Source organism: Vipera berus, assembly GCF_964194415.1.
Source record: "Vipera berus genome assembly, chromosome: 1".
In the NCBI taxonomy this organism is placed as follows: Eukaryota; Metazoa; Chordata; class Lepidosauria; order Squamata; family Viperidae; genus Vipera; species Vipera berus.
The window spans coordinates 252,248,523-252,261,055 of record NC_138202.1 but is presented as its reverse complement, the minus strand read 5'-3'; the positions used below and the strand labels follow the sequence as shown (position 1 = coordinate 252,261,055).

Here is a 12,533-nt window from a genome sequence, read left to right as displayed (position 1 = left end):
CTGTTTACATCTGCATTTAACTCGGATTAATTTTGGTCTATTGTACACCTAGGAAAGGTAAAAAAAAACCTATAATAACTGAAGGAAATGAAACCACTTCTTCCATATGTTACAGACATAACAAAACAGACCCTGCTTTGTGCGTACACAAAGTTTTACATTAAGTACACCCATCCACCCCACTTCCCTACCAAAAATGCCATTTCACTATTGTTATATTTATTGTCAGCTTTATTTAAAAAGGAAAAATATGTTACAGCAGGCCAAAATAAAATGGATTCGTACATGCAGAAACAGCCCTTATACAGTTATGGAAAACTACACAGATTTCTGTAGCATAATGAATGTAAGTTTATTTATGGCATAAGCTCTCTTGGGCATCATCAAATTAATAGGTTGGCGAAAGAAAAATAAATTACATAAGCAGTTGTTGGTAGACTCAGTTACACCCAGAATTCTACAAAGAAAAAAATCGCATCACTTTGCCCAGATAGAGCAGAGGGAGGTAATCTGATAATGTTCTGGATTTTACTTCCATATTTTCCACTGCCATGCTGTGATTTTTTCAAGATGATGTTGGGAAAAAAAAATCCTGATGGCACCATGTCAACATTCCCTGTTGTAAACCTTTGGAGGTTTAATTAATTTATTAGTAGGGCTTATAGGCTGCTGCAATCATTCTGTACACAGCGCACCACACAGGGATTGATAACAGCAGTCATATTAGATATACCACCCTATGCAAAATACTCCAGGCGTCAGTCAGCTCTTCCATAAAGTTACAAAAAATTTCATACTTGTAAAGGGCAATCTATTTTCAGAGAAGAGGGGAGGGGAGTGGGCCCTGCAGAACCGTAAAAGAAAGGACACTGCAAGTCTTCTCTTCTTGATCTTAACTGATAGACCAAAATCACGTGAAGGCAGTCCTGAAGATGCCTACCTCCTAAGCCACGAGAGACTTTGAGAGACAACCAGTCTCTAGAATTAAACTTGGAACCCAGCTGTCAACAAGCACAACTCTTTCAGCAGTGGTATTGCATGGTACCGTAAGCTGACTGGTAGCCATACCTGCCCAAACCCCAGCGTTCTGGGCTAGGCAATGTTTATGAGTGCTCTTCATGAGCAGAGGGCATAGTTCTAATTCAAATGAGAGATAGCATCACACTAATCCAGGTGTGAGTGGCATTGGGCAGGGCCTCCCAAATCCAGGAAAGGTAGTTTCTGACACAAGATAGACCTGGGCAGGGGATCTCCTTAGCCATACCTGCAAAGGCTCGGCAAGGAGGGGGTAAAACAGTGTTTCTCAACTTTTAAGATTTGTGGACTTCAACTTTCATGCTGGCTAGGCAATTCTGGGAGTTGAAATCTTAAATCTGCTAAAGTTGAGAAACACTGCTCTAGAAGAACCCCTAGCTGATGAACTGATTCTGCCTGAGGAAACTGTCCAGAATTAAAGCTAGAATGCTGTAGCTTTACTTTGATGTTAAATGGGAAGGAAAAAAGAAGTGAAACTTGTGACACCTCACAGTGGAAGTTTACCTAGACACTTCTCTCTCTGACAGGAATCACCTATTCAGAAAGGAGGGAAATCACTGAAGTGGGAATCTACCAATAATTTGATTGCTGCTGGCCAAAGGCCCTTGCATCACAGTAGACTTTACGCAGCATAGCTGAATGCTGAATTGTGCTGGAACATCTATGTTCCCCCTATGAAAAGTAAAGTCAAACAACCCCCCCCCCAAATTATTTACAATGTGCCCTCTAAATGCCACCTGACCACAATTTAACAATAAAAAACAAAACAGAGTTAAAATTGCCCCAAAGCTATAAAATCAATATACACTATTGTATATCATACTACCAGTGGTGGGATTCAAATATGTGAACCAACCGGTTCTCTGTGTGGATGCCGCTTCTGGAAGCCAATCTGAGCCTGGGCAACAAAAAATTAGCTACTGGTTCTGCTGAAGTGGTGCGAACTGACTGAATCCCACCACTGCATACTACATAGTAAAACAAAAAAATGACACTTTATACAATTATGAAATCCTGAACCAGGCCAACCTCCTGTTTAAAAAGGAATATTGCAGATGACAGAGCACAACAGCCTTTTTAGTCTATTCTTGGCACCTGACTAGAAATCAGGAGATTAATGAATTTCAGTTCTGTCTTGGGCATGAAAGCCAGTTGAGTAACTTTGGCCCAGTCCTTCATGTTAGTCCATGAAGCTCAGTCGGTCAATTCTTGATCCAAACACTCATCCGAAAATTGAGCGACCTTGCCTGGCCGAAGTGGTGGAAAAACACCACCACAAAAAAAACAACCCTGGGATTGCTGCAGCATTCCACTGCAAGTGTAGAAAGGGCAAACCGAGCCCGACTTCATAGTTAATGACAGTTTATTTTGCTAACCCAATTTTCCGGCTTCACTAGTCACACCAAAGCTTAAACCACAGGGGCTGGTTTGTGTAAGTAACACCCGCAGCTAACATCTAGTAAAGTACTGGGTGGATCAGGGACGGCGCGAGCCCAGCCTCGATGCAAACCCACGCATACGGCAAAGCATAACCCGGTGCAACCTGTCCAAACAAGCTTCTTTCGCCTTTGGGCCGTTTGCGGGGCTCTCCTTCGTCCTTGGCTGGGCAAATTCCTTCCCCGGCCGAGGCAGAGAGAGAGAGAGAGAGAGAGAGAGAGAGCTAAGCCTGGCTGGTGGCTTGCTGTAGGGGGAGCCATGCGGCGGCTTGAGTCTCCTCGCCTCGCTTCTCTTGCCATTTGCCGGAGGTGGAAACTCCTCGTTGGGGATGGGAGGGATCTAGCGGCTGTGGAGAGCTTGCACGCCTGTCTCCGGCTGAAGAAGCGCGGCGCTTTCCTCTGCCCTGATCTGCCTGGGTCCACCTCTTCCTTCTTCCCGCCCCTTTGCAATCACCCACCGCCGAGGCGCTTGTCGGCTTCTCCTGCTTTCCCTCAACAGCATGCAGGTTTTCCAGTATCCCGAGGTGTTTCGCGACGAGACCACCGTGAGTAGCGGCACTTCGTTTCTTTTTGCCCGGTTTTCTCTCATCTGAGCCTCTCTAACGCTCCCGGCTTCCTGCTCTTAGCGCGGCTCTCTCTCTCACTCTCTCTCGAAAGGCACATTACCGGAGGGACTGTTTGTACAGGTAGTCCTCAATTTAAGACCACAATTGAGCCCCAAATTTATGTTGCGAAGTGAGAAATTTATGAAGAGAGTTTTGCCCCGTTTTACGACTTCGATTCAGTGAATTGCTTCATATTTGTTAGGTGAACCACCAGCGCAGTTGTTGAATTACTAACACAGTTGTCAAATGAATCTTGTTTTTCCCCCATTGACCCTGCTTGTCAGAAGGTTGCTTGTCCCAGAATCACATGATCCTGGGACCCCCCTGCAAGTGTCACAAATGTGAGTCGGTTGTCAAGCATCCAAATGTAAATCACGTGACCATAGGGGATAATGCAGTGGTCATGAGTGTGAAAAATGGTTCATCAGTCACTATTTTCAGTGCCGGTGTGACTTCAAGTGGTCACTAAGTGAACTGTTGCAAGTTGGGGACTATCTGTAGTTCAAAACCGTCTGCCCCCTCCGCATTTGGATACTTGAGATCTTAAAAGAACAATTTACATTTGACCAACACCCAGACCAGTTGTGCACTTCAATAGACACCTAGATCAATTGTACACTTGAACAAACACCTAGACCAGTTGTGCAATCCTATAAAGGTTTCTGAGTTTTGGGGGACAGGGATATTTAGATAGTGGGGTCTCTATATTCTCTGGCCACACTGATTACTGAAAGCAACTAGCGCTTACTTTGATCTGGTTACTTGTTTATTGTAATTTGGAGACTGCTTATATGGGGGGGAGGTGAATTCTGTGCATGAACTTGGAAGTTTAGTGTTGGCGCATTTTCGCCAAAAGCAAGCTTAAAATTAACACAAAACCTGTTATTCAAGTAGAGAAACGTGTGTGCCAAATTAGATGGCAACTATAACCATGGGGTTGTTACTAGCAAGTGGGTTGATTTGCTTGAGGCTGTTCCTCAGGTACTTTTTCTGCGACGTGTTAGTTCTCTCTACATCATGACATACTAAGTGTAAGTGAAGATGGCTGACATTGTTTTCCAGCAGAGAGACAAATCTACACTATCTTTTGTTTCCTCCACACAACAGATGTATTCAAGGTTGATCCCTATTGGCACCTCTGTGTAAGTTTCATGGGTGAATTCTTAATTGAAAGCTGAAAAATTAAATTTGAGAATGGGGGAAATGGGCAGCTTTTTGCACCTGAGTAGGTGAGGTTAATACTAATGTATTAACCTCTGTGTTCCTGAGCAGATCTCTAACGTTTGTAATGTGACAAAAGAAATTCTGCATGAGTAACATATCCCAAGCATTAAATAAACTCTATTCTGATAAAGTGGTTGAAATAGCTTTGGAGCTTCCTCTTTCTGGTATGTTGTGAAACTATCTTTTTTTCTTCTTATGCTTTTTATACCATCTGACACGGAAGTAAATCTATTCATGCTTTAAAAATCAATTTTATATCTTCATTTTATTAACTAATGATTGGCAAAACTTCAGCTATTGGTCTTAGTTGACCCTCTCATTCATTCATTCTGTGTTGACCCATTCATTCATTCATTCATTCATTCAAAGCCATACAATATTCATATCTATGTAATATCAGGCCTATAACCAGGCCTTTACAAATGATTTGAAATAGCTGTTGATACCCCAATAATTTTAGAGATATGCAAGTTTGACACCACAAGGAAAGTCATTGGTTTCTTGAATCTATCCTCATCAGGACCTCCCTTTTCCAAGTTATCTAATTTGCTTTGCTTATTTTCTGGGATAAAGTTCTAATAGCTTCTTTGGTGCCAGTTGCATTTTTGAAGAGGGGGATGATTGTGCTAAATATGGGATGGGATGACAATTTGAAGAAGCCTGTTTAAAGAAGAAGTTGGCCTAGCCCAGGGGTCGGCAACCTGAAAAAGCAAAAGAGCCACTGGGAACCGGTTCCATCACACATAAAAAAAAGTGGGAGCCGCATGCGTGCATCCACACACGCGCATGCACAAAAAAATGTTTTGCACATGCGCAAAACATTTTGTTTCTTGCATGTGCGCAGATGCACGCGCGCGGTTGCCACTTTATGTGTGATGGAACCGGTTGCGCGGCGGCGACGGCCCGTTTACAGAGCCGACATTAATCTGGCACCCAGTCAAACGGTCAAAGCGGGACGAGATCGGGCTTTTGCCCTTCGGCTGAAGGCGCCGCTTGGAGAGGTGCACGCGCACCACTGCCCGTTCGAAGAGGTGCGCGCGCACCGGGCGGCTGGGAGCCACAGGAGCCGCGGGTTGCCGACCCGTGGCCTAGCCTTTACTTCTAGTTTCTGGCAACCCCTCCTCCCCACCCATTGTGGCAATGGGTTTGTTTAATGACTGCGGATATGCTTAGTGACCATGGTGATTCACTTAATGTTTGCTGCAAAAAATGTTGTAAAAAGAGGTTGGTCACGTGATGATCTGCTTAATGACCAGCATGACTTACAGCCGTAATGCTGGGCTTAATTGCAGTCATAAGTCAAGGACTACCTATAGTGATCATAGGTTCTCAAGGTGAGAACAGAAATCTTGGTTGTCTTTTTTTGTTAATACGCTAGTATTAACCTCACAAATCAATTAATGATCAACAATGGATCTCTGGTAGTGCCTTCCTTCATAAGTTGCTGAATGTATATGTGAGTTTGTGTCTGTGTGCAGATATACTAAGTGTCTGCGATTCAGTGCTGACTAATGTAAATGTGTTTTCCATTGAACTACATAGGCTTCCTTTCTGAATAAAATTGCTCTGAATTGAGTAGGAAAGACTGCAATCTGGTGTACCCATTGTCAGGAGACCAGCAGGTTATCTTCAATAAAGAGATGATAAGCAGAGAAAGGATAGAACCACTGATGTCATGGAAATGAATTCCAAGTCTTTGTAATTAGGTTTATTCTCTGGTCAAACAATTACTTTCACTGAGAGATCATCTTGATAAAGAGACCTGAATTCCATTGCTGAATATGTGCTAATCCTGTTTTTCTTCTTTTGGGATTACTGTGAAGGATGGCATATTCAGTCCTTCAGAAGGATGTAAATGACTTATGTAGTCTAACTTTAAATGCAAGCCAGTGAACCTGCCAGCCAGCTCTCTGCCATAATAAACTAGATTTCAGAGTATCTATTGATTGAGTGCATATATATTCATTGTACCATTTTTTTTGAAGGAAACAATGTTATGGGGAAACAGAAAAAGAGTTAAAACTGTAATCTCTCCAAAAAAAAGTAAAGATATAAAATAAAGTCGGGGGGAGGGTGGGAGAGAGAAAAACAAAGAGGCCTAGCTAAAACTACATCATCTCCTTTCGTGATATCACTTGAGGTCTTTCGATGGTTGCAAGCAATCCTTGCCTACTATGTGCTCATGCACTGCTTCATACATTATTCTTTCTCACCAATCTCTTTTTCAGAATCTCATCAAGCATGATTTTCTCCAATTTCTTCTTCATCCATTCACTCTTTCTTCATATATTTGTTTCTCAATTTTGTATTTATTCGCTGAATATGACCTCAATATACTGTACAGTGCATTCGGAAAGTATTCAGACCTCTTTCACTTTTGTCAATTTTGTTATGCTGCAGCCTGATTCTACAGTTATTGAAATTCATTTTTTTCTCATTAATCTACACTCAGTACCCCATAATGACAAAGTGAAAACAGAATTTTAGAAATGTCTGTAAATTTATTAAAAAGAAAAAAACTGAAATATCACATTGGCATAAATATTCAGACCCTTCAACTCAATACTTTGCTGAAGCACCTTTGGCAGCAGTTACAGCCTTGAGTCTTTTGGGGCATGGTGCGACAAGCTGTGCACACCTGGATCGGGAGATTTTCTGCCGTTCTTCCTTGCAAATCCTCTCAAGCTCAGTCAGGTTGGATGGCGACTGTTGGTGGACAGCCATTTTCAAATCCCTCCAGAGATGTTCAATAGAGTTCAAGTCAGGGTTCTGGCTGGGCCACTCTAGGACATTCACAGAGTTGTCCCTAAGCCACTCCTGTATTGTCTTGGCTGTTTTGCTTAGGATCGTTGTCATGTTAGAAAGTGAACCTTTGGCCCAGTCTGAGATCCTGAGCACTGTTGAACAGGTTTTCATTGAGGATATTCCTGTACTTTGCTCCATTCAGCTTTCCATCAACCCTGACAAGTCTCCCAGTCCCTACTGCTGAAAAACACCCCCAAAGCATGATGCTGCCACCACCAGGTGATGAGTGGTGCCTAGTTTCCTCCAGGCATAATGTTTAGAATTGAGGTCAAACCATTCAATCTTGGTTTCATCAAACCACAGAATCTTGTTCCTCATAGTCTGAGTGTCCTTCGGGTGCTTTTTTGCAAATTCCAAGCGGGCTTTCATGTGTTTTGCTGTGAGGAGAGGCTTCCGTCTAGCCACTCTGCCATAAAGCCCAGATCGGTGGAAAGCTGCAGTGATGGTTGTCCTTCTAGAACTCTTCCCGATGTCCACCTAGGATCTCTGGAGCTCGGTCACAGTGACCATCAGGTTCTTGGTCACCTGCTTGTCTTTATTTATTCATTTATTTTTATTATGGCTGCCCACTCCAAGAGATTTTACTTACCGGTAGTTTTGTTTCCCCCAGCCAAACACTTCTCACTTCCATATAAGAAACAAGCATGCATTTTTCCACACCCAGATTTACTTTTTTTGACAAACATTCCTTGTAGCAAACTACATGCAACTCAATATTAGCATTGGCACCATTTAAAACTTCTCTGACCATTCTCCAGCCAATATACAGGTAAATCTTGCTTTAGTCTTTTGCCATTTTTCCTATGGAATACAACTATCTGCCTCAGTGTATTAGTTCCCAGTCCATAATCCTTGTTGCATCATACTGCCTATCTATCTCTTGGTGCAAATGATTTGGGTTTTCATCCAACACAATACTATAAAATAAAAGTAAATTCATATCTCCAAGCAACATACATCCAACATCATTGGAAGCATTCCTTATTCATTTATCCATAAATAGACCAACAATAAGGGGGAAAATCACACATCCTTTATTTTCTCCCTGCTCAATATTGAATCATTAGTGAAGCTTCCGGTAGCGCTGCCGTGCCGAATGGCGGCGTTTCGAAGCCGCCCGATCCTGGGAAGCGTCAAAGCGCCCGGAGGCAGCGAAAATCAGCTGTTCCGTGGCGCTGGAGCTTCTTCCTTGGGAGAAGAGGGAGAGGCGAGCCTGCCTGGGTAGAGGTAGAGCTCCCCTGTGATTCTCCCAAGTAGTTTGGGGGATAACAGGGTGAGCCCCCTCGGAGCCCAGGCTTTCTCCGCTCTCAGGACGTTTTCGCTCCAAAAGGAGCGGAACCAGACGCGACAACTGCACCTGCTGCTTAGATGGGACTGTGAGTATTTTGTTCTTTGAGAAGCAGGCAGAGCAAAGCAGGAAGATCTGAATTTTTAAGTTGGATTATAACTTTAACTCAGCTTCATTATCTTCTTCAAGTTCCAAGTTTGAAATGGAGTAAAAATGGCGCTGGAATGTTTCTTTCCTGTTTGAAGTGAAAACTGTTATATTTTGCTATAATGCAAGAGATACAATTTGCAATTGACTTTACCCAGTATCGGATTTTGATTATTTGGAAGCCTGTTATCGAAGGTTAAGAACTTTGCGAGAATTTTTATTTTTTCTTCCCTTTTTCTTTTTTTTTTCCTTTTTCTTTCTTTTTTTTCTGAACTTTGAAAGAGGAAATCGAAACTTAAGAGATGGCTGCGAGACATGGGGGAGGGTTTCCACTCTCTAAACCTACAGTACAACCATCCTCCCCCCCACCTCCTGCATTTACACTGACAGATATTCAGCGAGTTGTGATGCAGTTTACACAAGTTTTGCAGCAGGAACTTGTTAACCAAAATAATCAGATGAGGGAAGATATAGTGCTCGCACTTCAGGGTCTGGCTGTACATATAGACCGCCTGGATGTTCGTGTGGATTCAGCTATGGAGTATGTGGAGAATTTGGAAAATAAAATCATTGATGCTGAACATAAGATTGACAGAGCAGAGGCTAAGATTGACAGAAGACGAGCTTACTATATTAGAATATAAGAATATGGAGTTTGCTTTGCGTATCAGAGGCCTCAAAGAGAATCCTAAAGAAGACTTGGAATGGGAAGTGGCACGAGCAGCGGCTCCTGTTTTGAAATGTGAACCTGAAGAATTACTTAAGGAAATGGATAAGACATTTAGGGTTAACTCCTGGATTGCTAGACAAAAAAATTTACCTAGAGATGTAGTGATTTATTTTTCCAGGAGATTGACCAGAAATTCTATTATCCAGGCTTTTTATCGGGAAAAATTTCAAATTGCAGGCCAAGATATTATGATTTTAAAGGAGATACCTCCAAAAATTCTTAGAAAACAGAAAGATTTTGCCTTTCTGTCTGATGAGCTTAAGAAGCGACAAATCCAGTTCAGATGGGAAATACCTATTGGAATTGTGGCAAATTATGCAGGGACCAGATACAGATTGGATACAATTTTAAAAGCAAAAGATTTTTATACTAAGGTCCTGAAAGCAGGCTTACCACCGTCTCCTCGAATCAAAAGAATAGAAGTAAGACAAGAAGACAAACAATTGAGTGAAGGGGCAATGTCATTGCCTCTTGAGGAGATGCGGCAGGCGGAGTCTACGGAGCAGAGTTTGGCATTAAAGAAAGACCCAAAAGAACAGAGGATGACAAGAGCTGCATATAAGCGTATGGAAAAAGAGCAAAAACAAAAGTCTCTAACTGGTCCAGTTATGCGAGATGTGGCTGTCTCAGAGCTTGTGGGGGGAGTACGTCCGAAGAGAGCAATAGCTGATTTTTAGGTCATGTTCCAAAGGCTCATGGTCATCAGAGATGGTGAAGTTCCTGACAAATTCACCACAGAAAAGAAAGAAAGTCTGAAACAACATAAAAATGACGTTGTTTGTTTATAAGAGACACATATTGTATTAAGTTCTTTTTATTGGATTATATGCTCCAAGTCAACAATAGTAAAAATTCTTTAAATTTTTACATTAGAGACTAATCGAACTGGATTATAAATTTGTTATTATGATGAGGGACTGGAATGGAGTTTTGGTGTCGTTTGAAGACAAGAAGGAATCCTCTAAAAACTTTTTTAATTTGAAATTGCCTAAAGTTTTTTTTGATTTGAAGGAAGATCTGGAATTATGGCGGTAAAGAAATAGGAGAGACAGACTTGTTTTTACAGAAAATATATGAAAGAATCTTTTGTTATAAATATGTATAGGTACCTTGATAGAAAAGGTTTGGGATGCTAGTCTTATTTTGAATCCATTGGATAATGGGGTATTATTGTAGATTGTGATGTTAAAGAAACTAATTTGAAGTTGAATACAAGATGCTCTAAATCAATAATAGCAAAAATTCTTTAAATTTTTACATCAGAGACTAATCGAACTGGATTAAAAACTTTTTTAGTTCGAAAGTGCTTAAAGCTTTTTTTGATTCGAAGGAAGATTTGTAATTATGGCGTGAAAGGAATATGAGAGATAGACTTGTTCTTACAGAAAACATATGAAAGAATTTTGTTATAAATATGCATAGGTACCTTGATAGAAAATATTTGGGATGCTAGTCTTATTCTGAATCCATTGGATAATGGGGTATTATTGTAGATTGTGATGTTAAAGAAACTAATTTGAATATAAAAAGGATAGTTTGTTTATTATAGAAGAATGGGTGTCTAAAGTTTAGAATCTTGCAGAGATGTCTAAGATTTTTTGTGTATTTGAAGGATCATTCACAGGAAAGATATATTTCAGTTTGGAGGAGATGGATAGATTATATTTAGAACAAATATGGGATTAAAAAGTTCCATTTAGCTTATGAGCAGATTTTAGTGGGATATTGTTATTGGTACTTTGATTGTAGTTATGTTAAAGGGGAGTTAAAGCACATTATGAATTTGGTTAAGTGTATACTTGCATAATTTTTATTTAGAATATGATTATTATAACTATAATCCTGTATTTAGCTCTGGGAAGTGGGGGGGGAAGTGGGTGGTTTTGGGGTGGGGGGGATTTGGGGGTAAAACTTTGTTTTTGTAAAACTTTTCAATAAAAAAAATATTGAATCATTAGTGAAGGAATCTATTTTTTTCTCCTGCATGCTTTGCTTTCATTATATAATGTTCTTGCCACTTTCAGCAACCAACTCGGGATTTGCATAAAATATATAGTTCAAAATGACTGAATTTATTATACACTTTTTCTAAATCAACAAATGTATAATAAATTACTTTTTTTTACATTTGTGTGGGTCTTAGTGACGAGCTGAAGAGCAAAAATCTGGTCCATACACACCGACTGGCATAAAGCTGCAGCAGCACTTCACAAATTTTGTTTATTGTCATTTTTCATTCACTTCTGGTTAAAATTCTGTCAATAATCTTCCAGACATATCTAACACCTTGTAGCTTTTGCACTCTCTCTTGCTACTTTTCCATTTGAAAGAATGCGGTCATCATTTCCCTATACAGTAAGGCACAGTTGAAGTCTTCAGACATATTTTAAACAAGTCACACCATCATTTCCTAGATGAACCCCATCTATATTTTAATATATCCATAGTTGAGCAAAACTGCCATATTTCAACATTTTCATAGCATTTATGACTTCCTTTTCATTTTTTTCTGGGATGCTTACATTGAGAACAGTTTCAATTCAATGTAATTTCAATTCCACAACATATCACCACTATTTTCACACAGATCTTTAAAATACCCCCCCCCAGTTTTCCCGCATTTAAGTTTCATCCTAAACCATTTCATCAGTTTTATTGTTAATTCAATTCTGTCTGCTAGAGTCTCCCTGCATAGCCAACCCTCTTTATCCACTTCCGAGACAGCTTCTAATCTGTATAGAAATTGTTCCTCATTTTCTTTTCCTATTTTAATGTCAACCTTTCCTTGCTCTCTTTGATTACATTTTTGTTATTTCTGTATATATATATATATATATATATATATATATATATATATATATATATATATATATATATATATATATATATATATATATATATATATATATATATATATATATATATATATATATATATATATATATATATATATATATATATATATATATATTTTACATGATACGTTTAATCAGTGTTGGAGGAAAAATTCTCATCTACAGCTTCTTTCACTTCCTGCACCAAGCTTCTTTTTTTTTTCAATTCACATTTTCTCATTTCATTTGAGAAATTGTAATTTCATGCCTGTTTTTACACTATTGAAAATAATATACATTTTCAGTATGATATATCCACCTCAAAATACAATGCAGTTTTAATTAGATTAGTTGAATAGGTAGGACTACAATCTAAATGTCATATACTGTATGTACAATTAAACATGGAACCAGTGCTATCTCTGAATA

The 12,533-nt window shown here is 39.8% G+C and overlaps 1 protein-coding gene across 1 annotated transcript in view; it reads left to right on the top strand.

Annotated features, from left to right (window-relative positions):
• Window positions 1-2,826: 2,826 nt before the first annotated feature.
• PREP (prolyl endopeptidase) overlaps window positions 2,827-12,533 on the top strand; it is a 69,362-nt gene continuing 59,655 nt past the window's right edge. The window contains exon 1 of the mRNA XM_081318249.1: window positions 2,827-3,016. Coding sequence (XP_081174375.1) covers window positions 2,972-3,016 — 45 coding nt within the window. The 5' untranslated portion in view covers window positions 2,827-2,971. The remainder of the gene's footprint in view (window positions 3,017-12,533) is intronic.